Raw genomic sequence first — 27,400 nt, 5'->3', positions numbered from 1 at the left:
CAAAGGTGACAATGCAGAGGAACTGAAAGAAATCTCAGTGAACCTGGAAGATGTACTGAGCCAAATTGACAAATTAAAGAGTAGTAAATCACCTGGACTGCTTGATATGCACCCTAGGGTACTGAAAGAACTCAGACATGAAATTGCTGATCTGTAGCTAGTCATTAAAATCATCTGTAGAGCCTAAAGATTGGAGGGTGGCCAATAACGCCAATTTTTAAAAGGGGTTACAGGAGTGATCCATGAAATTACAGACTGGTAAACCTGACTTCAGTGCTGGGCAAAATAGTAGAAACTATTATAAAGCACAACAAAGACAAACATGGTTTAATGGGACAGAGTCAGCATGGATTCAGCCAAAGGAAGTCTTGGCTCACCAATTTGCTTCATTTCTTCGAAGGTGTGGATAAACATGTGGATAAAGGTGAGCCGGTTGATGTAGTGTATCTAGATTTTCAGAAAGCTTTTGACCAAGTTTCTCATGAGAGACTCCTGAGAAAATAAAAAAAAGTCATGGGATAGGAGGCAATGTTCTTTTGTAGATTGGTTATTGGACAGAAAAAAAGAGGGTAGGGTTAGAAGGCTGTTTTTCTCAATGGAGGAGGGTGAACAGTGGAGTGCCACAGGGATCTGTACTGCAACCAGTGCTATTTAACATATTTGTAAATGATCTGGAAATTGGAAAAACAAATGAGGTGATTAAATTTGCAGATGACACAAAACTATCCAAAGTTGTTAAAACACATGCGGACTGTGAAAAATTGCAGGAAGACCTTAGGAAATTGGAGGACTGGGCATCCAAATGGCAGATGAAATTTAATGTGGGGAAATGCAAAGTGATAAATATGAAAAGAAGAATCCAAATCATAGTTACCTGATGCTAGGGACCACCTTAGGAGTCAGCATCCAAGAAAAATATCTAGGTGTCATTGAAGACAAAACGCTTAAATCTTTTGCCTAGTGTGTGGCAGCAGCCATAAAAGCAAACAGGATGCTAAGAATTATTATGAAGAGGATGGAAAGTAAGACCAAGAGTATTATAATGTCTATGTATCACTCCATGGTATGACCTCACCTTGATTAGAAAAGGTTAAAAGAAGAGTGATCAAAATGATAAAAAGGGATGGAACTCCTCACAAATAAGGAAAGGCTAGAAAGGTTAGGGATCTTAGGTTGGAAAAGAGATGGCTGAGGGGAGATATGATTGAGGTCTACAAAATCCTAAGTGGTGTAGAACGCAGTGGCATAGCCAGAAGGCAGGTTTTGGGTGGGCCAACAGGTTGGATGGATGAGCACTAGCCATCTGATGCATCCATGCTCTGCCCCTACTGCACACCTACTCCACTCCCATTAATGAGGGTAGCAGTGCTGACTTCAGGCCACGTTGAGGGCTAGGGAAATGAGACTTGATATACCACCTTTCTGTGGTTTTTGCAACTACATTCAAAGCAGTTTACATGGGGCAATGGAGGGCTAAGTGACTTGCTCAGAATCACAAGGAGCTGCAGTGGGAATCAACCCCAGCTCCCCAGGATCAACATCCGCTGCACTAACCACTTGGCTACTCCTCCTGTATATGTACGAGAGGGTGCACTCTTCATCTTCCATTGAGCCATGGTCCTCCAACATACATACGCTCAGTGCCGTAGCGAGGGCGGCTGACACCTGGGGCGGGTCGTCGCTACGCACCCCCCCCCCCCGGGTGCAGCATGGCGCACCCCCCCCCCCCCTCGGCACATGCACCCCACCCCGGAGCGCATTCTTACCACTCACGTAGGAAAGGGGACGGGTGGGAGGGCCGCTTCGCCCCGAGTGCACGTCGCTGGGAGCTGCATCGGCTCCGCTGGTTTCCCTGCTCTCTCTGCCCTGGAACAGGAAGTAACCTGTTCTGGAGCAGAGAGAGTAGGGAAACCAGCGGAGCCGACAGCCCCCCAGCAGCGTGCACCCGGAGCGGACCTCCCCACCGCCCCCCTTCCTATGCCACTGCATACGCTTCCCCCAAATATTCTGCATCCACAGAACCCCCTGGTCCTCCCCCAACAGTGGATGCAGAGCAGATCCAGGACATTTCCCTATAAAACTCACCATACAAAAATGTTTGTTTCTAGTGTTATCTCAACAAGGCATATCGTTTAGTACAAAAATCTATCAAACAAAAAGTCACTCAGAACTGAGAATGCTGAGAACTGACAGCATCTGCGGCTGAAGCATCCCAATGGTTTCCTTGCTGCTGAGGCAGCCCAGGCAGGGTACAGCCAGCAAATCTCTTCAGCTGGCAGGGCTTGGGCATCCCTCCAACCATTCATCCAGTGCTGCAAATTTGGAGGGGCTGAACCCAAAGTTGGGGTGCCCAGGCCCCCAATGGTTACACCACTGGCCTAAATATTGATGCCTTCTTTGTAGAATTAACTATGTCTTTATAGAATCGACCCGGAACAAGTGCCCACTTGCCCTCCACACACAGGTGAGTTGTTATAAAATTACCTTCTACGGGTTTTATGAAACTCTAAATGTTATTGGTGCATATTTCAACAAAACCCTAAACATTATCTCTGTATATCATGTGATGTCTCAATGCCCAAACATTATGACTGCTTTTCTAAGGGAAAGTCAGTCTAAATGTTATCACTCTATATCTTTACAGATGGCGATCAGTGTGATCCACACCCATGCTATTATGGAGGATCATGCACAGATGGAATTGGTAGTTACACATGCCTGTGTCTATCAGGATTTGAAGGCAGAAACTGTGAAATTGGTAAGCTACTTTTCTTATTACTGCTCTTATTGTATCATAATGGCTAAAGTGGAAACTTACAGAAGAGAGGGGAAATGGCTACAAATCCTGTGCTATGATTGGTTATTGTGTGATTAGATCTTCTAAATTAAGACAACATGCAGACACATTCTGACCTACCAGAATCCTAAGTAAAGAAATAGAACAAAGCACTCGTTCTTTCCTTGAAAATAACAATTTGATAATAGATATAGAGGCAGATTTTAGAAAATACGTGGATAGGGTAATCCAAATGTCCAGGTCAAGACTTAGAGAAGTCCCATAGTATTTTACAAGAGGCTCTGCCAAATGTAGATCCTCTTGTAAAATAGGTGCAGAACTGCCCTTGTATGGCCCACCATGTACAGTGGGAAAAAAGCATGCAGCACTACCTACCCCAGTTAAATATGGGAACAGTTTTTTGGAATCGCTGCTCCCAACAGCAACAACTCACCTTCCAATTCCTACTCAATATGTCTATCCTTCAGATCTCCTCTCCCCCAATATCCAGACCCCTTCCGATCCCCCCTGGCTCTTACTGGGAGTCCTTGGTGGTTAGCAGAAGTCAGTGCATTTTGAACCTGCTCCATCGAGTCTCAGGTTCAAGATGGCATCTGCAATTCCTTGTGGTAGTTTCGCAATATTACTGCTAGGGGTCAGACTGCCATATGAAAGCAATTCTATAAAGAGCGTTCAGTTAAATTGGGGCATGCCTAGATGACAGCATGAAAAAGCATGCATGCAATCTATAACAGCTATCCCCCATAAAGGCAGTTAATAAATCCCAATAAATAGAATACATTGTTTGGTATTGCTCTGCCTCTTACTTAAGGAAATGAATATGTGTCTCTCCGGAGGAAGACCTGTAGAATTCAGTGTGAGGCAGCTACTACTTGTGCCAGCTGTGGCCCTGAGGGACGTCTGAAATGATCCTGTGGCAAAGAAAACTAGAGCTCTGGTGACTTTCAGGTGAACAACAGGGCTTGTCCCCTCCACATTTTGAGCTCTAGGTTTTCCTCCAGCTGGTTGCATAAGTGTACTATTATCTCCTTATCAAATCTGAACCTGCACAGATTTAGATTCTGGGCCTGTATACCCTCTGCATATTGCCTCTCTCTCCTGCAAGCCAGTACCCACAGGAGCAACAACTCACTTCCATTCATACTTGTACTCACTAACAGTAACACCCAGTATCCACCACCACCTACATCCAGTTCCCACCACTAGTAATACGTGGAGGGGCATAATCGAATGCGAACGCCCATCTCCATGGGCACCTATATCCGTGGGCGCCTATTTCCGTGAACGGGACAACCCGTATTTTCGAAAAAAGATGGGTGCCCATCTTTTTTCTGATAATACAGGTTGTGCGGGGCAAATGCCTAGGAGTTGGCCGTTTTTCAGCTGGGCACTATCGGTTTTTAGCGATAATGGAAACCGAAGGTGCCCATCTCAAATCCAAGGCATTGGGTCATGGGAGGGGCCAGGATTCGTAGTGCACTGGTCCCCTTCACATGCCAGGACACCAACTGGGCACCCTAGGGGGCACTTTTACAAATTAACAAAAAACAGTAAAAGAGCTCCCTGGTGCATAGCACCCTTCCCTTGTGTGCTAAGCCCCCAAATCCCCCCAAAACCCACTGCCCACAAGTCTACACCATTACCATAGCCCTAAGGGGTGGGCACCTACATGTGGGTACAGTGGGTTTTGGGTTTTTTTGGAGGGCTCAGCATTAACCAGCACAAGTGTAACAGGTAGGGGGGGGATGGGCCTGGGTCCGCCTGTCTGAAGTCCACTGCACCCACTAACAACTGCTCCAGGGACCTGCATACTCCTGTGATGGAGCTGGGTATGACATTTGAGGCTGGCATACAGGCTGGGAAAAAAAGTTGTTAAAGTTCTTTTTTTTTGGTGGGAGGGGGTAGTGACCACTGGGGGAGTCAGGGGAGATCATCCCCGATTTCCTCCGGTGGTCATCTGGTCATTTAGGGCACTTTTTTAGGACTTGTTCGTGAAAACAAAAGGGTCCAAAAAAAGTGCCCTAAATTCTCGCTAAAAACGGCTATTTTTTTCCATTATCGGCGAAAGCCGCCCATTTCTGTTTGGCCGATAACCACGCCCCAGTCCCGCCTTCACCACACCTCCGACACACCCCCGTCAACTTTGGTCGTTTCCACGATGGAGTGCAGTTGAAGACGCCCAAAATCAGCTTTCAGCCCATCTCCCGAGTTGGGTCGATATATGGGTGTCTTTCTCTTTCGAAAATAAGGCGGATAGTAACCTCCACCATATGCACCTAGTAACAATTATCAACTGTAGTAGTGGAGTACACACACACAGACAAACAGGGTTAACCAGACATTGTCAGGTACAGACACATGGACAGTGTTAGATAGATGGATACACCCAAATGAAGATATGCATTTCATTGCCCTAGCCATGGGGGGGCATGAGGGGGCCTGCCCCCTACTTTGGCCTTAGCCCCCCCCCCCCCCCCCATGAAAAACATTGCAGCATCTATTGAACAACTGGTGGGAGAGCCCAAGCTTTGCCAGCTGAAGAGATCTGCTGCTGGATCTCTGCTTGTGCTGCCCCCCAAAATGGACTTCAAACACACACACACACTTTCTGAATGTTGCACAGAGAGATAGTGCAGAGGTTTTGAGATTGGGATGAGGAGGGAAAGGGGATCAGGTTTTTAGAGGGTTGGAGAAGGTGTTTGGTAGAAAGGGACAAACGGAGCAGAGTGGGATTTAACGGAGCTGTAGGTGGTTAGGTGTGGGCAGTGAAATAGCTAGTTAGAAGAATGAACCCTGACCACACATGGGTGCACTTGTTTTCCCATTATAGAGTACCGCTGATCATGTTCCCAGCTTTGGGGTGGCCTGATGTTGATTTTGCATGCGTGAATGGTGCCTAACCTTTATAGAATTACCATCAAAAGGGCCTTTTGCTAGGGGTCACAGATGCCATTTTGAACCTTGGACATTAATGGAGCAGGAATAACTGGGGTTCACCCCTGCTCTTCACTAGACACTAGGGACCCCCCAGTAACAGCTGGGTGTGGGATAGGGGGGTTGGGTGTCCTTGTCTAAGAGAGATCAAAAGAGGTCTGGATATTAGCCAATCCAGGTCACAAGTGCCTGGCAAGATCTCAAAGAGTAGATCGGGGTGGGCAACCATGGTCCTCAAGAGCCACAACCTGGTTGGGTTTTTAAGGTTTCCACAGTGAATAAGAATGAGACCTGTTTGCATACAAAGTAAGAAGTACATGAAAATCAATCTCATGTATATTCGTCTTGAAAATCTGATTCAGTTATGGCCCTTAAGGGCTGTGGTTGCTTACCCCTTGAGTAGATAGATTGCATGTTAGTTATGGCCAGGGATAAGCAGCAGCTTTCCCAAAGTCTGCTTGATAATAATGTTTTATAGATTTTTCCTCCAGGAACTTCTCCAAGCCATTTACTTTAAACTTACTATACTATACGACTGGGCTCATTTTCAAAATAGAAAAACATCTCAAAACGCATTTGACAAAACGCAGATTTGAAACATTTTTCTCTGCAGTACATCCAAATCATAAGAGGGCATTTTGGGGGTGGGATTTGGGCATTCCCAAAACTTGAACATTTTTCTGCCATAATGGAACAAAGCGAAAATGTTCAGAGCTAAAAACACATTTTGCTCTAGACCCGTTTCAATCATAAAAGGTGCTCTAATTGACCAGATAACCAATGGAGGGATTAAGGCATAACCCACCTTTACTCCCCCAGTGTTCACTGACCCCTCCCACTTCCCAAAGATGTGAAAGAAACAGACAATACCAGCCTCTATGACAGCTTCAGATGATATGTCCAGTCCTATTAGAGCAGCAAGCAGGTCTCTGGAGTAGCCTAGTGGTCAGTCAGTGCACTGTAGAGAAGGGGACCCAGGCCCATAACCCACTCTAAGTGGTACACTTGTGGTGGAAAATGTGAGCCCTCCAAAACCCACCAAAAACCTACAGTACCTACATAGAGGTGACACCTGCAGGTGTAATTGTAGTGGTGTACAGTCAGGTACAGTAGGTTTTTGATGGGTTTTGGAGACTCCCCATACAGTATAAGGAGGAAGCAGTGAGATGTGTACCTGAGACCATTTATGAGAAATCCACTGTATTACCCCCTAGGGTGCCCACTGCTCTGCTGGGATGTCTGTGCGGGCCAGTCTGCTAAGAATGCTGGCCCCTGGCTTGTTTTTGTGCATTTTTCCCTTGGACAGTTTTTTTTCTGAAAATGGAATAAAACATAGATGTACTGAGAACAAAAATTCTATCAAATGGCCATTTTTTAAACAAAACATAGGACATTTTTCTGGTTTAAAACTGGTCATGTTCGCTACTGGATTTTTGGACATCTTTCTCAAACATTCAAAATCAGAGTTAGCCATCACATAGAAAATGGCCCTCCACATTAGTATTTGTTATCCACCTTACTACCGTTGGCTTGTAGATAAAAATGTACAAAAGATTAATAAAAAAGATGAATAAAACAACATAATATAACTTGAAATCATCTTGGATCTACCTGGTTTGAATAACATTTAAAAGCTTTTCGAAACATAAAATGATCTGTAATCTGTCTTAAATTTATCAGAAGATCATTCCAGATTTTAGCCCAGATAATAAGATGTAAATTCCAGCATAGATTTAGAGGTTACATTATGCAGTGAGGGGAACCCTATTTATAAAAGCCAACAAAGCTGTGAGTTAGAATGAAAAATTGGGGCATTCCGTACATTTAAAGTACTTTCTGGAGATATACCAATTATTGCTTTATGTACTATACATGCAATTTTAAAACATATCCTTTGGTTCATCAGTAACCAATGTAGTTCTCCCAAAAAAGAGGACACATGTTCAAAACCAGGATGCAGCAAATATTAACCTAACAGCTGTATTTTGAAGCAACTGCAGTCTCCTAAGTAATTTCACTGAGATACCTGCATATACTGAGTTACAGTAGTCCATCTGTGGTAACAATATTGACTAGACTAACAGCCTGTAACTGTTGTTGCCCAAAGAAGAACAAATTGAATGGAGTTCCCATGTAGATGATGTATTTAGTATCCAGACAGTAGTCCTTCTTGCTAAGAATATTAATATCTATCCTGCTTATTTTCGAAGGAGATCGTCGGCCATCTTCCAACACAAATTGGGAGATGGCCGGCTATCTCCTAAACCCAGTCAAATCGGTATAATCAAAAGCCGATTTTGGCTGGCTCCAACTGCTTTCCGTCGCAGAGCCGGCCAAAGTTCAAGGGGTCGTGTCGGCAGGGTAGTGAAGGTGGGACAGGGGCGTGGTTAAGACATGGCCGGCTTCGGATGATAATAGAAAAAGAAGGCCGGCTCGTACGAGCATTTGACCGACTTCACTTGGTCCATTTATTTTTAGGACCAAGCCTCAAAAAAGTGCCCCAATTGACCAGATGACAACCGGAGGGAATTGGGGATCACCTCCCCTTACTCCCCCAGTGGTCACCAACCCCCTCCCACCCAAAAAAATAAAAATAAAAAACATTTTTTGCCAGCCTCTATGCCAGCCTCAAATGTAATACCCAGCTCCCTGACAGCAGTATGCAGGTCCCTGGAGCAGTTTTTAGTGGGTGCAGTGCACTTCAAGCAGGTGGACCCAGGCCCATCCCACCCATACCTGTTAGACTTGTGGTGGTAAATGGGAGCCATCCAACCCCCCCAAACCCACTGTACCCACATGTAGGTGCCCCCCCTTCACCCCTTAGGGCTATGGTAGTGGTGTAGAGTTGTGGAGAGTGGGTTTTGGGGGGGATTTGGGGGGCTCAGCACACAAGGTAAGGGAGCTATGCACCTGGGACCAATTTTTGAAGTCCACTGCAGTGACGCCTAGGGTGCCCGGTTGGTGTCCTGGCATGTGAGGGGGACCAGTGCACTACAAATGCTGGCTCCTCCCATGACCAAATACCATTATCGCCGGAAACCAATGCCAGCCATCTCTAAAGCTGGCCCAAATGCTGAGATTTGGACGGCTCCGACCGTATTGTCAAAACGAAAGATAGCCGGCTATCTTATTTCGATAATACGGTTGTGGCGCCGCTTTACAGGCGGCCATATAGATGTTCGACGCCGTTCGATTATGCCCCTCCACGTCTACTTAAATAATAACTAATATTTTTTTTGCTGATGTTGATAAATGTGCAATAATAAATTGGATCTCTTTCAGTTATACAACAACTTTGCAGCTTGAATAATGGTGATTGTGATCAGTTCTGCAAAGTTAGAGAAAAAACTGTTACATGTTCTTGCACCACGGGATACTTACTGCATGAAGATGGCAAGTCGTGCACACCTACAGGTATGAGAATGGGATGTTAGCATTGTTTAGAGAAAATGGACTGGCGCATCTCAAGGATTCCATTACTTTGGGTCAATCAGTACTTTTCCAGTTGTCCTGTCCTCATTTATCTTGAAAGTGGATTACTGCGGTCTTAAATTGGTACAAGACAACAGGGAGACAAGTGTTTGTTGTCAAAGTGCTGCTTCAACATATGTTATCTCCTAGACTATTAGTTGCTTTCTGGGCTTTGCTTAGTCACATGATTGCATGGAGCTATAAAACACCTCTTGAGAGGCATGAATGTAGTTTGGAAAGATGAGTGGGGAACTGACCTCCCAAATGCTGCAGGTTGTAGGCATTGAACTGGAGTACCTCCCTATCCCCTCCCACTTCTCAAACCTCTCTTGTCTTCTCCTTACCTTGCCAATGTCAGTATTAAAACAAAAGCAAGACACTGCCAGCCTTGCCAAAGTGCTCTGTAATTCTCTGTCAAATTCCGCCCCCCTCTGATGCATATTTCATGTTGACATGGAGACGGGACCCAGCAGAGACTTAAAAAGCACGTTGGCTTGAAGTCTCATAGCAGGGAGGTTTGAGAGAAGGCGGGTGGGCCACGAGGCTTATAGAGCAACAGGGGAATATGCTGAATGGGGAAAAAGGAGAGAAAAGGGGTGAAACTGGACCATGTGGAGTAGGGATGGGTAGGACAAGAGAGGCTATGGAAGCTGCTGAATTATGTAGAGGATCTAAGAGGGGGAGATGCTAGATGGGATGAATAGGTAGGAAGGGAGAGGGGAAAGAAAGGAGAAGAGAGGGAAGATGCTGGACCATTTAGGAGGGGACAAGAGGGGGAAATACTGGACCATGTGAGAATACGGAGGTGAAGTGGCGGAGAGGAGAGGGAACAGGGCCAGATTAACACTATGGTGGTTATTTTAGAAGCCCTATTCTTGTTTTGGATGTCTGAAAACTGGCATTTAGACATCCATACTACATGGATGTTCAGATCTCAATTATGTAAAGCAGGATATGAACATTTAACACTGCAGTATGTCCATATGAAAAAGGGACATGGTCTGGGTGTGTTTTGTGGGGATGGACCAAAACATGGACTCCTACTCTCATCACAGAAGGCATAGGGACATCCTTGTCTAAAAAAATGGATGTTGTTATTTAGATATGGTACTTGGCATGTCCAGGTTACAGAAAGGTGCACTGATTGAGCAGCTGTCCACTGGAGGGATTAAGGCATGACACCTGTTTAATCCCCCAGTGGTTACTGTCCCCATTCATCTCCCCTAAATGTGAAACTGGCAAGGGACACTGGGCTGTATGACAGCTTCAGATACAATGGACATTCTTAATAGAGCAGCATGCAGATTTAAAGAGCAGCCTAACAGTTAATGCAGTGGATTCAGAACCAAGGACCCAGGTTCAAATCCCATGTCGGCTCTTTTTTTTTTTAATTCTGAGTCCTATACCTGAATATGTAAGACACCTACAATCCTATAGAACAACATAGAACTTGGCCCGTTTATCCACCATATGATTTTATCCTATCTCTCCTCGGGAACCGTCCCAGCAGCCGGGAAGATAGCTATCATGAAACCAAAAGTAAAAGATCCATCAAAATCCAAAACAGATAAAAGTAATTATCACCTCATTGCCAATCTTCCATTCCTTAATAAGATTGCAAAGACCATAACACACTCTCAGCTTCAAGATTTTCTAACAAAAACTAATACTCTTCATCCTAACCAAACCAGGTTCAGGCCACACCATAGTACAGAAACTGCATTACTTGTCATTACTACTTTCATACTTCGTAGATTGGACTGTAACAATTCTGTTATATTACTATAACTTGATCTTTCTTCTGGCTTCGACTTAGTAGATCACACTATACTTCCAGAAAGACTTACTGATATAGGCATCTGAGAATCAGCACTTTCCTGGTTTCATTCGTACCTTTCTGCATGCTCTGCTATAGTCCACTTCCTTAATGAAACATCTACCCAAATGCTTTCCACTTCAGGAGGCCCGCAGGGATCTATACTTTCCCCCCACACTTTAACATTTTCCTAGCACCCCTACTTACCTTAGCCTAATCTCTAGGCTTCACACCATTTATCTATGCAGACAACATTCAACTGCTGCATACCATGGATTATTCAGACACCCAAATGATCCACGATGTTAACCAAAATCTTAAATTGCTCACCAATTGGCTTCAAGATAACAAATTAATGCTTATCCCCAATAAATCTAATTGTGTCTTCTTCTTTTTGAATAATCCAAATACCACTTTCTCAGAACTGATCGTTCTTGGTTCCACCCCCATCCCACAAAAACTCACCACAAAAAGTTTAGGTGTTACGTTAGATGCTTCACTCTCTTTTTGCCCACATATCTCCACCGTCACCAGACAATGTTTTCACAAACTAAGACAAATTTGATCAATCCACCCATTTCTTGATTCATCAGGTCTAAATATACTCATTAATGCTTTCATTATTAGCAAATTTGATTATTGCAATTCCTTATACATAGGCCTTAGAAATACAGGCATTAGACATCTACAATATATCCAGAATATAGCCATTAAACTCATTAATGGAAAAAAAAAGATTTTGATCACGTAACACCTATCCTGAAAGCAGCCCATTGGCTTCCCCTTCCACCATTTTATAAAATCATGCTCTTGGTCTTTAAAATTCTTCAATCAGGTGAACCAGCATATCTCTCTCATCTTCTTATCCCACATACAACCACCAAAACATTATGCTCGACTTTCCAAAATTTGCTCATGGTTCCAACCTTTCAAGAAATATTCCACCAACACACCAGAAAAGCAATCTTTTCAGTCCAAGTCCCTGAGCATTGGAATAAGTTGCCTCAACACCTCCGTCACAAAACATCTCTTCAGAATTACAAAACTAGCCTTAAAACAATCCTCTTTCAAGATGTGTACCCTTAGTTCTATTTTGGGTTCGCGCGGAGATGGGTCCTGGGGGACCCACCAGACCAGCTTCAGCCTACTTCCCCTATTACCTCCCTCTCCTATAAATTATTGTAGTTCCACCCCTCCCCTTTCTTCTTCTTTATTTTCTGCTAGCTTTCTCTCTTCTTCCTACTTTATACTATGTAGTCTGTAAGCTACCCAGGCATTCCCTTGATGGGTGGGGTAGTAAGTTAATAAATAAACTTGAAACTATAGTGATGTACATTCAGGTACAATAGGAAATGTTCTGTTCCTGGAGGGCTCACAATTAAAAAAAAAAAAAGAGCTGAAGTGAGGTTTGAACACGGATCATCTGATTCCCAACTTAGTGCTCTAACAATTAGGCTACCTCTGTGCTCCATATAGACATCTGTGTGGCCATTTTATAAGATGGACGTTCTTATGCTTTGTCAGGCAAGGTATGCCTAGCATGCCCGCATGGGGGAGGGGAGAAAGAGAAATGCATTGCCCCCCCCAGTCCACTCCTGCCCCCCACTCCTAATAGCAGGACTGGTTACACTGGAGAGAGAATCTGTTGTTAATAATTTAGCAGCACACCCCTGCAGCCATTCCATGGATACTTTTTGTGGTAATCCTGAAAACTCCTGGCTAGGTGTGCCTCCAGGAAAGAATTGAGAAACACTCCTCTAAAGAATATAAACAGGACAGATAGAGCTGAGGCAGTCTAAACCAGGGCTACTAAAGCAGTGTAGAATCTACACCATTGGCCCTATGAGATAATGCTGAAGAAACTAAGGGTCCTATTTTTACTATGGTGTAATGGTCAAAATTAACCCACAGTAACTGCAAATCCTCTGAGTTAACTGTCATGGAAGTTCCCAACACTTTGCTAACAGTTTATGCATGGTAACAGGCCCACGTTAGCTGCAAGGCGTAGACCCTGACCATACAGACAGAGCAGAGATGGCCAAAGGAAACACAGTGACAAACCAGTAAGCTGGTTCGTGATTGCATTTCCTTTGACCATCTGGGCTTTGCCTGTTGGATCTACAAAGGTTTGTTCCTTTCTGTGGTTCCTCCTATAGTCCCGTATTGTCCCATGCCCCCAGTGGCAATTAGGTGTTTAATGTGGCACTTGGCACGCACTAATAATTATTAAAGTGCTCTATTGAATTTGTTAGTACACATTAAAAATGCATTGAACAGCTGATGTAGCATAGTAAATAGGCCCCTGAATAGGTAACTAAAGGGAGAGATGACAGAGGGGAAGTTCAGATACTTCAAAGGTATAACCAATGCATATCATCCCCCCCAGGACATTGTGCTCAGAGGGAAGGTGGCTACCTTGCTTGCCAGATATGCTACGCAAACACAAGGATTGCTGCTTTTTCTATTTGTGGTCCAATTTTATGGAATAAGTTGCCTGTTTGGTTGAGAAATTATACTGGCATATCCACTTTTAAGAAGCAATTAAAACCCCACTTATCTATTCAGACATTTTGCTCTTGATGTTTTTATATGAGATATATGGTAGATAGCAATTTTCTGTATTGTACTGTTACCGATGTTATGTATGTTTATTGTAACCTACCTAGCAGTAGGCAGACTAGAAATGTTTTTAAGTAAATAAATAAAAATAAGGGGCAGCATTTTCAGAAAAAGGAAGCTGTAGAGGTTGCTTCCATTGCAATAAAATACAATGATCAATCTCACCGTGCAATGATTTCTTAGGATGTGCATGTTTCAGTTTAATTTTGTTTTTCTGTACACAAAAAACTTTTATGCACCTAATGTCATATTTAAGTTTCATATCAATGTCACCCATACTGTGTTCCATCAGTAATGATAAAGTAACAAGATAATTTTTTTTCCAATTAAAAAAAATAATTTGAATAGCAAGTGCTAACAAAATATCAACGAGGCAACTTTGAGAATCAGACACATTAAAATAAAACTTTTTAAAAAATCATATTTACATTTATAAATTTTGTGCATAAATATGACTTTATATGATTAAAGTAATGAAACAAAATTTGAATGAAATTAAAAAAGTAACACAAAACAAAAATATGTCGAAATGAAATGAAAAACAAAACAAGACAAGACAAATTCTTCCACACTCCCCTACTGTGGTTATGGTAATAAAACTCAACATCTGCTTTGGATTGCTTTAAATTCCCACAGATGCTTTTCCATGTGGGCGGACAACAGTGAAAAGACAGACAAGGTCAGTGTTGCCCTATGAACACTACTCTGACACTCCCGAAGACCAAGACCTGCTGCGCAATAACTCGAAAGATCCCGGAGTCATCCAAAATTTTATGAATGCCACACAGAATATGGAAAACAATGAAACAGTTGCTAGCTACCCTACTGATGACCTCACTAGGATAATAGGAGGGAGAGACTGTAAACCTGGTGAATGTCCATGGCAGGTATTTCATTTATAGTCAGACTTAGAACATGTTGTCAAAATGTAGGGCAAATATAGATAAGTAATGGAAACAGAATTGTTTTTATTCTTTCCTACCCAATGAATGTTGGAAATAAATTATACAAGTTGAAAATGTCTGCCTGGGGCAAAATAACACTGAAAATTTAATAGAACCAATTTAGACATGGCACAGGAAAACCAGTGAAATGACATAACAATTTTGAAAATGGGCCAGAGGTTCCAGAGAAATAAAGCCCTCCTAGACTACCCCCCCCCCCCAAAAAAAAAAAAAAAAGAAATGACCCAATGCATTTCTATGGGAGAAACAGTTCCAACTTGTGCCACATAGAAACACTGGTACACTGGAACATAGCAGGTAAGGCACGGTTCAGAGAATGCACCTAACTCTAGGCGTAATGTATACAATATGCCCAACACCCGTTTTCAGCAACTATATTTAGTTGCGGCCATTTGCACCAATGAAAATCTAGTGTAAATGCTGACGCCTAAATTACACATGGATTGGGTGTATTCTGTAACAGTGCATGTAAATTCTAGGAATGCCTACATCCTGTCCATGGCCATGCCCATTTATCAGATCTGCGTTTTAGATTTTATGCGCATCACCATATAGAATATGCTTAGACATTTGTGTGCATAAATTCTAATTAATGCCAATTAGCATCAATAATTGCTTGTTAAGTTTGATTATCGGCGCTGATTGACTTGTTAAGCTACTTAAGAAATTGCACAGAAAAATCCAGAATATAACTAGATTTGCGAGTACAACTCAAGTCACGCTATATAGAATGCGGGGGTATGCGACTTATGAGGTCATATTATAGAATACTGCTGGGTGTGCGCCTAGCACTTGTGTGTGATTGTTACATTCATGTACATAAGTGCTAGTATTCTATAATTTTAGGGGCCCTTTTACTAAGCCACATAGGCATCTATGCGCGGCCCAACATGCGCCAAAATGGAGTTACTGCCCGACTACCGCGTAGCTCTTGCATTAATTTCATTTTTGGCACATGTCCGATACGCATGTCTCAAAAATATTTTGTATTTTAGGTCGTGCATAACAGGCGCGCGCCAAGTGGCATTTGACACGTGTAGGTCATTTCTGCCCAGATTCTTTACCACTAGATCAATGACTGGCAGTAAGGTCTCAGACCCAAAATGGACGCGTGGCCATTTTGATTTTGCCACATGTCCATTTTCAGAAAAAAAGGCCTTTTTTTAATAGGCACGCTAAAAAAAATGGATCAGCGCACCCAAAACCTGTGCCTACGCTACCGCAAGCCATTTTTCAGCGCGCTTTAGTAAAAGGAACCCTTAGTGCACAAAATTATCTGACGCTTACATTTAGGTGCTAAGGTTAAGAGTTATAGGGGAAATGGGTCACAGCTCCCACTTCTGGGCCCTTTAAACACAGCTTTTGCATGTGCTCCTCGGTTTATTTACATTGATTTCAGTTGTGCAGTTGAAATCTATAGGGTCAGAGATTGTGTCCCTTTCTAGTGTGGGCAAAAAATGTTGTAATCAGAATTTCAGAAACAGACTACCTCAACCATGTAAAAGATCAAATCTGGGTTTTTTTTCTATTGTTTCTTTCCCAACAGGCTCTGTTGATTAATGAGCATAGTGAAGGCTTTTGTGGAGGAACCATTTTAACATCTGATTTTGTACTCACTGCAGCTCACTGTATGAACCAGTCAAAATCCTTTAAAGTTATTGTAGGTAAGACATTTGCAATATTTTAAAGAAGATTAATGCCATTGTTTCTTACTGTAAATAACCACAAAAATAACCATTTTGAAAATGCCTATGAGGCCAGAATGTCCATCATTCCCTAAACCTTGTGATTTTTTGTTTATTTCAATTCTGCTTCCCACTTGCTGTTAAATGCGTTCACCTTCTATATGTTTACTAATTTGAGGCTTGGCAACTTCCTTTTGCTCTTTTGTGCCACTCGCTCAATCAGAACTAACCCTAAATGGGGCTGCATAGGATTGTTTCAAAGGATGGACAGGATGAGTAAGGTAAATCATACTACCACTGTCACTCCAATGGTGGGGGAGGAGAAGGATGCTCTCCTGTGCTACCATCTGACCTACCTGTCATTTTCTCCCAGCCCAGCTCCCACTTTTATTTGCTGGTCATGCTGTCACCCTGCAGATCCCTGAAATAGGAAATGTAGAAGGCCCTGAAGGGTAAGAGACTAACCCAGGCAAATTATATTTTTAGAAAGAAGTAACCACTGAGTTGGTCACTTTATCAGAGGGAGACCTCTCCCCGGGGCACCATTATGTCTATAAATACCCTAATAAATCCCTTCCTTCCTCTTTCTTCCCTTAATTAATCTCTACACAATATAGTTAGTATTGTGTAGAGATTAATTAAGCGAAGAAAGAGGAAGGAAGGGATTTATTAGGGTATACTTGATACTGGAATAACTATGTTAACAATACTATGTAAGCCACTTTGAGCCTGCAAATAGGTGGGAAAAGGTGGGATACAAAAGCAATAAATAAATAAATAGCAATGGTCCTGGATCCTGTAGTGTCATGATCCTTCGTTAACAGACACCTGGAGATTTATTTTCCCATATTTTTATTCCTTCACCTTACTCCCTCGATAACTGAATATCTGCCACAGTATTTCTCAGTGGAAGCAACAGATTATGGCTTCATCTGAAACTCAGTATTTGTGCACCCTGAAGCCCACTCATAAATTTTTATATTATGCAATGTCTGAAATTTCTTGGGAAATCTGAATGCTGCTTTTACAATATCCCAGTCCCTAATGACCTTATAAGTAGAAGCTGGATTTGGGAATCAAATCTTGGTCACTAGCATGGCAGTGCCCAGCATTGCCAGTAGGACATCAAGCCAGCAGGGGTGTAAAACACCTTTTTTGATGGTTGGGGGGAGGGGAGAATAAACCAAGGTCACCTCATTCCACTGCCTATGGGCCAGTCTCTTGTCTTTATAATGACAAAAAAAGGAGTATTTTAAGAAAAACAAAATAATAGGTCTTCTCGATATAGGGCTCAGATACCCCTCAATAAAATCAAGTCCTGTTATCCAAAGCTTAAAACACAAAATGAGGGAAAGAAAAAAAAAAAGTTATCGGTTTCAGTGATGAATACTAATGAACACTCTGCTTTGTTGAATTTTGTTACAAGTCAATATTTGGTAGTAATGTAAAAAATGTAGGCATATTACACCAACAGTTCAGAGAATAAAGAGGCCCTTTTATTAAGCTGCAATAGGCTAACTGTGGGCTATACATTTTTTACAAAAGTTTTGAGGGGGTATGTCATGGGCAGAGAGTGGGTATTCCTGTATTAACCCATTAGCACATCTACATTACTGCACACTACCTGGTTAGCGCAGGAATACCACATGCACTCTTATCACCTATGAAATGGATAGCAGTTAAGTGCTCACATGGTAATATTAAAAATGGCTGTTCGTTAATGCCAACATTAGTGCGTGGCAATTAATGAAAAAAAATAGAAAATCAGCCATTTTATGGCTGCGGTAAACATGGTCTTAGCACATGGGAGACTCATGTATGGGCACACTAAGGCCACGTTTTGCCATGGCTTAGTTAAAGGATCCCAAAGTTATTAGAGAAATCACATACATTTTTAAACTGGTGCATTGTAGGTACCCTTAAAAGAATTCAGAAGTGTATAACCTTCTGGTGGAAAGGTAGACATAATTTCCTCTCCACTTCTCTCCCCTTGTTCAGAGTGGAAATATTTGCAAATTCTTCCAATCAACAAATGTAAACCTAAGTGAAAAGTAAACAAGTAAAGAAACTCAGGTCTTATAATTTAATATCAGTAAGCCACTGGAAGACCTAAATGACAGAGATGCCAAGTTTCCCAGTTCCAGGCTAGAGATTTTGGAACAATTCTGATTTTGAAATTACATCCCAAAGCAGTGTGGGATTTGTAGTGCCTGATTTTGTCCATTGAAATCAGTGTTGTAAGTTCCATAATGCACCTAGGATGGGGTGGTCAGAAATCCAGCACTGTCCCAAAATCTCCAGCCTGGATCTCGGTGACTTGGTGTTTCTGAAATTAGAATATTTTGGAAACATGCCACTTCCTCCTCCCTTCCCCTTCCTCCCTTTTCTGAGCTTAGCACTCTGTCTTCCCCCCCTCCCCCCAAGTGTGTGGCCAGAAGTGTATAGTAGCAGTGGCTGTCAGTAAGCATATACTCCTCGGCCCCACAGTGCCCTCCCTCTTCCTGAACTGATTTCTTTCTACCGGGAAGCCTGTACAGGAGAATGATGTGGGGCCTGGGAACGCATGCTGATGTATAAGAAACTCCTTCCAGACTACTGCCACTACTGCTTCCCCGTGTGCTATTCATTGCCCTAAGCAATTACTTAGTCCGCTTATGCCTAGCCACAGCTCTGTACAAATGGATCATACAATCAAACATATAAATGGCGAGTGACCGACTCACTCGCAAATGCGCAGTAGAGACTTCCCTCTCTGTCCTGCCCCCGCGTCAATACGTGATGACGGGGGGGGCAGGACAGAGAGGGAAACTGTGCCGCCGAGGTTGCTACCGCTCCCCCCTCCACTCGGAGTCGCCGCCGCCACCCCTCCACACATCCATTCGCCGAACGCAGCAACGCACATCAGCTGAGCTGCAGTGAGCCCTTCCTTCTTTGCCTGTGGCCCCGCCCTCCTGTGACGTAACGTCAGCGAGGGCGGGACACACACAGGCAGAGAAGGAAGGGGCAGCTCAGCTGATGTGCGTTGCTGCGTTCGGCGAATGGATGTGTAAGTTCAGAAGTGAAGAGAGGGCCCGGGCCAGGTTGAGGGGTGGCGGCGGCGACTTCGCGGGGGGGAGGGGAGCGGTGGTGACCGCGGGGGGAGGAAAACCTCAATACCAGCCCGTTTTTACGGGCTCAACGGCTAGTAAGTAATAAATAATAGAGATTACTTAAAACAGGAAAATCAGATAGCTGCCTAGAATAGCACTTCAAACCTTGAGCCAGCTGTGTCTGTGGCTCAGCTGCCAACTGCGAACCAAGCCAATCAGAGGGAAACAGCAACACAGATAATTGTGGAGCAATAACAGTGTATAGAGCCGCAGGTAGAACAACAAGGCGGAGCCAGAATTCAAAAGAAATGATTTATTGTAAGAGCCAACATGGCCTGTGTTTCGGCGAATGCCTGCATCAGAAGTCAGAATTGAATCACAGCAGAGTATATCTTCTTTTAAGAATCAACACGCACAACAACAAAATATGGAGGCACTGGAGATAGCTATTCTCATAGTAGTTGGCCACCCTCACCAGGTTTGTGAAGCTATCGAGCAAGGCCTGCTGCCCACCTGGAATCTCCTCCTCCATATTTTGTTGTTGTGCATATTGATTCTTAACAGACGATATATTGGACTGTAATTCAACTCTGACCCTTGACACAGGCATTCACCGAAAAAAAAGAGCCGTGCCAAATCTTACAATAAATCGCTTCCTTTGAATTCAGCTCTGCCTCGTTGTTCCTTCTGTGGCTATACACACTGCAGCAGCGCACAGTGAATGTAGGAATAGTAAGCTAACACCCCACAATATTCCTCTCCTCTACAAGGTTTTCATGCCTGCAGCAAGAGGAGGTTGTGCTGGGATGGCAAGTATGCGCAGCTGAGAGTCCCTAGATTTATGAACTGAGTGGGCCCGCAGCTAGGGTTGCCAACTAATTCCAGGGTTGATCCTGTCCGGGATTTACCCCATTGCATGCAGGGACTTGTAGTCTTGCTTTTCTTAATGAATCCATCTTGGAAATCAGAACTGCAAGTGGGATAAAACTTGACTGGCTCGACTCTGTGGGACGAATATGGAGCCAGCTGGCAACATTAGCAGCAGCTTATTTAGAAACGTTGCTCATCAGGTATTGGTTAAGGGGATAAGGGATGTTGTGAATTGAGGGGTCCCGAGCCCCCCAAGAAGGCTGGAGTGACCTTAATCTGACTCCATCTCTAAATAGCATTAGTACTGGGGTAATCAGGGAGTTGTGAAGTTCTAAAAGGAATTGCCACTGAGTGAGACGTTAGGTCTAAGGGACTCGCATTAGTCCGCCTCTCAGCACTGGCAAGGAATAGATACCAGCCTTATGACAAACTGGATTTAGGCTACAGGTTATACAATGCAGCGAATGATAGCCTGATACAGCAAAAGCATCTATACTTACAGCCTTTCATCATTAAGTGAAGCCCACAAATCATCATTTGGAATGAGGAGTTTATTTGCCAAGGTATAAGTCAAATAAGTGATTGACAACAGGCACGTACAATCAATTAATTATAGGAATATAATAAGCTGCAAACAGGTGTTAATTAGTTCCTAATCTTTTATAATTTCTCTTACCAATTAGAGGTTTTACAAGGGAAAGCAATTAGATAATTTGTCAATTCTGCTGGACACATTGGTTTCCCTTGGAGAGAGAGTGCCAACCCTTTTCTCTCTAACTTAAACCAGGAAAAACCCTGATTTTTATAGGTGCCCTCAGGATATGGATAATATGACAGTAGATATACCTGATTGGATCTATGCTAATGTCATGGTTGTCACTGATTGGCTCATGCTAATGAGTAGCTTCTATCTTGCTACGCCTTTCCTTTCTCACACCATAGCTGACCACAATCCTGCTCACAGGAAAGTCTCCCTCCTCTCTTGGACAGCTAGTTCCCTATTTTCTATGCACCTGGCATGACTCACTCATTTCTCAACTTGTTTTTCTAACTTACATTAGAGAAAATTCCACTTTGTAACAGATACGGGCTTCCATTTTGTGCTGAAATCCTCCATTTTGTTTCCATATCTATTGACCTAACTTTTAGGCCTCAATCCGGGCTACAAACTAGGCCATACTTTTCCAGTAAGCTCCCAGTTATGTCAGCCATCAGATTTCTGACTCAGCCAAGGTCTGTAATGGCCTGAGCTCTATGACTGGGCCCGCCACCATTCCAGTGGAGGGGTCTCTGGCTGTACCATAATTATACAGGGAAAAGGACAACAGAGAGAGGAAGCCTTTAGGAGGAGCAGGGAGGCAACAAAATCTGGTCTGCCCAGGGCACTGGAAAACATGGAGCTAGTTTCAGCCCCCAGCCCCCCCCTACAGATTTCTACCACTGATGCTGAGCCCGTGAAACATTAATATTTTTTTGAGTATGCCACTTATTTAGCTACTTAAGTAAAATTGGGATACAACTTGACTGAAAGATGGGTTCAAGAAAAAATTTTTTAAACGGGGCTTTTTTTGAGAGGGTACTTGGGGGTACTGAGTACCGGCACCTTTTCCATTGTCTGCTAAAATTGACCCATGGTCCCCAAGTTTTAATGAAAGAGCTCAGGTTGTACACACCAATTCTGCCTTGTCGTAGATTCTGTGACTGGTTGCAGGGGGCCTGGCTATTGTGGGGTGGGTTCCTCAGTGATCACACCACCCCTGAAGGGAGGCCCGCATATTGAGTACCGGCACCTTTTTCGCTAGAAAAAATGCACTGTAAAAAACTAAAGTGCATCCATAATAAATAGATCACAACATTTAGACCCCTATGTACTAATGCTTAGCATGAGATAATGGCAAGAACATGCATTATGGTGTACGGTTATGGCTATGGTTACTTATATTTGATATATCGCCTTTCTTGGGATCAAAACAAAGTGGTTTACAAACTAAGGGGTCCTTTTACTAAGCAGGGGCAAAAACTGGCCTTAGTGCGCCCTTACAGGGTTTTTCCTGCACACTAAGGCTATTTTTACCACAGCCGTAAAAATGGCCTTTTTGAATTTTTTTGTATTCATTCCCATGTGCTAATGTTGCCATTAGTGTGTGGCCATTAAAATAATTTATCTCCCATTTTGTAGGCAGTATGGACTCACTCGGAATTCTTGTGCTAGCCAGTTAGTAATGTAAATGCACTAACTGTTAGAGTAGGAATGCCCACTCTCCACTCCCTGACATACTTGCTCAAAAAAAAAAATTCTTATCATGCAGTTAGCATGCACTAATTTGGCAGTTATCACAGTATGCCACAGTACGCCATTTTAAGTTGCATTAGGCATGTTTTAGTGCCTAATGCAGATTAGTAAAATTGCCCCCAAGTTATTATCTGCCACATTGCCTTTTGCATAATATGGGCTTTGCAGCAGATGATGCGCAATAACTTCATTATGGCATGCTGATCATTAGTAAGTAATACCTTAATGCAAGACATTATAACTATGTAACAAATGTAATATATAGGATGAAAAAAGGAAACCTAGAAATAGGACCACTGAGAAAAGCAATAGAAATAAGTAGGTGACTAATTGATGTTTTGAGGATTCTAGTTGTTGTTATTGCTGCTTGAATGTTTATGTGGCATCTTAGTGGAAAGAAATAATGCCGTAATTCTGCACTTAATAATCCAACAGGTGAAGTAGACACCCAGAAGAAAGAAGGCACTGAATCAGTCCATACTGTGGACAGAGTCTTTATGCATAACAAATTTGTAACGAAAACGTATGATAACGACATTGCTTTGATTAAATTGAAGGACCCTATTACCTTCAGCCCATATGCTACTCCTGCCTGCATTCCTGATGTGGACTTTGCTAATGATGTTCTGATGAAGATGAAAGAAGGCATCGTTAGTGGGTTTGGGCGCCTGCACCAGAAAGGACGGGAAGCCACCATACTCCAGGTGCTCCAAGTGCCATACATAGAAAGGTCAAAATGCATCGAGTCCAGTACCTTTGATGTCACAGCCAACATGTTTTGTGCGGGCTTTGAAACGGAAGTGAAGGATGCCTGCCAAGGAGACAGCGGAGGCCCCCATGTAACGCCATACAAAGGCACCTATTTTGTTACTGGTGTAGTCAGCTGGGGAGAAGGATGTGCACAGCAAGGGAAATTTGGAGTTTATACAAAAGTTTCAAGATTCATTAAATGGATAAGAGCAGTAATGATCGGGACCAAGAGGAATGTGACCCTTGCAGGATCAGTAGATGGCAAAAAAACAACAAAGGTGCTCCAGGAAGGAAAAGCAACCAATGATGCAGTTAAATAGTTTTATTGAAAAAGGATCCAACCTGACACAAAAGCCTTCATTAGGGGTCTATAAATGTACAAACATTCAAAAATAAGAATAGTATAATCAAATTAAAAATACATAACAAATAAATATTTAAAAAATATAAAAATGAAAAAATGTAAAAAGGTGTGTGCACAGTTACCATCAGATTCTTCAATGATAAATTATAATGGTCATTCAACAAAACACAAAAAAATCCTTAAAGGAAGAAGATAATAATCCATCACGTATGCCTTACAAATGTATTAACAATTGTACAAATAAAATATAACAATCAAGTTCCGAAAGGTAGAATGCAGAAAAGCAAGGCAACATCACCATAGGAAACAGTTTTCAGAAACAGAGCACTGAATCAGTGACCTTATCATTAAGACACCAAGGGGTTATTTATTAACAGCAGGTGCTAATGTCATTAACTTTTACTTTTACTAAAGGGCATTAGAATCTGGGCTTAGTGCATTTCAGTGTGGGACTTTCCCCGCATACTAAGATCAGATTCAATGTGGCACAATTTAAAGAATTTTTGAATATTTTTTTCAGGTTGTATGCTAATGTACACTGCCTAATATGGTCGATTGTGCGGTCTATAAATTTATAAAAATAAATAATTTAGCATGTATTAACTATCAAAGGTTAGCCCCCTGTTTACTAAGCTGCGCTACCAGCTGGCGGTATGGTAATGCCGACACAGCGCATTCACTTTGAATGGGCTGTGTCAGCATTGCTGCACGGCTTAGTAAACGGGGGGGGGGGGGATAATGTGGGAACACTTACCCCCTCCTTTTTAGGAGGCACTAAGGGGCCCTTTTATTAAGCCGCGTCAGTGCCTACTCGCACCCAACACGCATCAATTTGGAGTTACCACCCGGCTACTGCGTGGCCCTTGTGGTTATTTCATTTTTGACGCGTCCCCTACACACGCCAGAAAATAATTTTTGTTTTCTGGCGCGCGGCAGAAACTGGGTGATAATTATCATTCTACACCCGTAAATGATTACTGCACGTTTACCGTGTGAGACCTTACCACTAAGTCAATGGCTGGTGGTAAGGTCTCAGACCCAAAAAGGACGCACGCCAATTTATATTTTGCCACACATCCATTTTTGGAGAAAGTTTTTTAAAAAAAGGCCTTTTTTACAGGCGAGCTGAAAAATGGATCTGCGCGCGCCCAAAACATGTGCCTACACCACCGCAGCCCATTTTTTGATGCACCTTAGTAAAAGGGCCCCTAAGTGCTCCCATATTAACTCAGGGCTTCTTTTACAAAGCCGCACTAGCGATTCCCTTGCGGCAGATGAGAGGAAGCCCATAGGAATTGGATGGACTTCCTCTCATTTGTCGCACCAGGAATCGGTATCGTGACTTTGTAAAAGAGGCCCTCAGTGTTAGCCAGTTAGTGCATGCTAATGCAAATGTGCTAGCTGGTTAACAGTTCCGCAGCCATTTTCTACCCTTGATATACCCCTCTCCAAAAAAATAGTTAAAAAATAGCTAACACGCAAGTTAGCACACGCAAAATGCTTTAGTGCATTTTGCGATACTCTGTGTTTCACACCCTAACCCCCAGATTCTGTATATAGTGCCCAAAATCAGGCAGCAATATTTAGGGCCTGGGTAAACAATACAAAATGTCTCTTTTTTCTTTTTATAATGCAATTGTGAAGTGTTTAAATGTGCTCAGACCATACCCATTCCAACCATTATATCCCCAAGGGGAATATGTGGTAATGTCACAGATGGAACCATCATCGCACATTCGATGTTCCGCCTCCTTATCGTGTATGTACATACATCTGAACTTGCTCTAAAAACTTTGTCGTATATCTGGCGAGTGGGAGGCTTCCAGACGCGAACCCACTCGGGGTTTGGTGTCCGTGATCAGTTTAAAGTTTGGGGGTTTTTTTCCCTTTCTGAAGAAGGTATGTGAAACTCGGCCAGAGTTAAAGGGAACATTTATGGAGCTGGCAAGTTGGCAAGAATGATCTGGATGAATGGACGGATGTGGTTTTAAAAGCAAAAACATGAGCACGATATATCCTCAAGGGAAGTGGTAAAATATTTTTTGTTTTCTGTTTATGATCTGATTTTGAGGGATTGTTAAGGAATGTATGTGGTATTTTTTAGCATTATCAAGCACACTGTACCTCCCTATGTATACACCAGGAAGTTATACTATTTAATATCTGGTTGAATTAGTGGGTTACACTCTGAGCTCAGTGGTATACTATGCAGTAGACATATTTATATACTGTGTGTAGGACAATTTGAATAAGTCCCTTCAATAAATTGAATATATAGGAGATTCTCTGTTATAACCCACGATATACGACAAAGTTTTTAGAGCAAGTTCAGATGTATGTACATACACGGTAAGGAGGCGGAACATCGAATGTGCGATGATGGTTCCATCTGTGGCATTACCACATATTCCCCTTGGGGATATAATGGTTGGAATGGGTATGGTCTGAGCACATTTAAACACTTCACAATTGCATTATAAAAAGAAAAAAAGAGAAATTTTTATATTGTTTACCCAAGGTTTAGTAGGAAGTAAATTTGTAGACTTGGTTTTCTTTATATTGTGGTCTTCCGCTTATAGTTATTTATACCAATATTTAGGTGCCAATCCAAGATGTGTGCCCAACTAAATTGGCTAATTATCTAATGAGTGCCAATAATTTAGCAGCAATTGGCACTGGCACCGCTTTGAATTTTCACACACATCTTGCTTCACACTATTCTGTAACAATGTGTGCTCAAAATTCCATAGTGCACAACTCAAAAGGGGGCATGGCTATGGGAAGTGCACGGGCAGTTCAGGGACATTCCTAAAATGTGTGCACAGTGTTATAGAATGCCAGGGGTGTGTGCCCAAATTGGACACTGGGGATTACATCTGGTTGTCGGTAGGCATAAGTCATGGTGCCCAAATGTGGGTACTGAAATCAGCACTCATTTCTATTCTAGAATCTATTCTACCATCTTTGAGTGCCCATCATAGAATAGCATTGAGGGCTGATTTTCTATTTTTTTTTGGTGCTGATGTTTGAGCACCATTTACTGAATCTAGTCTGCATTAGGGCTTAACACACTTTAGTACAAGGGCCCCAACTATGATAACAGCATTAGCATTCACTGTAAGTAAATGACCCTCAAGGGAGTCATTTTATTGCTGTCTGCACAGGTGAAGGGCATGCACCTAGTTTTCACTGTGAAGGCTTTGCCATTTTTCCAGAATAAATTATGCACATTCTTTGTCTTTGAAAATTGTCTGTGCATACATTCTCTCTTCCTAAATTGTGTAGAAATGTTTTCCAAATTAAAATACATGTTCACTTTTGAAAATGCAAAAGTATGCAAGTAGTTGCATGCTTGGCAATGCCTCCCCTTACAGCAGGTAAAAGTGTATGCAAAAGAGCACTTTATCTGTACAAGCATTATTGCAGCAACCCATTTCCATAGGCAAATGTATTGTTTTACCAATGGAAATTATGTTTTAAATTGGTCTTCAAAAGACAAGATCCAAACTGTCTAGGACAGTGCTTCACAATCTATTTGTATCTAGGTCATGACCCCAAAAGCAGGTTTAGTGACCCCATTTGGGGTCGCAACCCACAGTTTGGGAAGCTCAGGTCAAACATCAAAACTGACAAACAAGGACTCAACAGATATTTTAACTCAGCTATCTCTCTCTCTCTCTCTCTCTCTCACACACACACACACACACACACTTTCTTAACACCTTCTCTTTCCCTTTCTTCTTCTAT

General features: G+C 42.6%; 1 protein-coding gene across 1 annotated transcript in view; it reads left to right on the top strand.

The window, feature by feature from the left end:
• Positions 1-23,911, top strand: part of F10 (coagulation factor X) — a 42,713-nt gene extending 18,802 nt beyond the window's left edge. Inside the window, exons 4-8 of the mRNA XM_030201527.1 lie at positions 2,645-2,758; positions 9,014-9,145; positions 14,274-14,524; positions 16,149-16,266; positions 22,975-23,911. Of these exons, the coding sequence (XP_030057387.1) occupies positions 2,645-2,758; positions 9,014-9,145; positions 14,274-14,524; positions 16,149-16,266; positions 22,975-23,609 (1,250 nt within the window). The 3' untranslated portion in view covers positions 23,610-23,911. The remainder of the gene's footprint in view (positions 1-2,644; positions 2,759-9,013; positions 9,146-14,273; positions 14,525-16,148; positions 16,267-22,974) is intronic.
• Positions 23,912-27,400: the final 3,489 nt, after the last annotated feature.

The sequence above is a fragment of the Microcaecilia unicolor genome, chromosome 4 (assembly GCF_901765095.1).
Source record: "Microcaecilia unicolor chromosome 4, aMicUni1.1, whole genome shotgun sequence".
NCBI lineage: Eukaryota > Metazoa > Chordata > Amphibia > Gymnophiona > Siphonopidae > Microcaecilia > Microcaecilia unicolor.
Note: the sequence above shows the minus strand (reverse complement) of the source record. Positions and strands in the feature narration are given on the sequence as shown.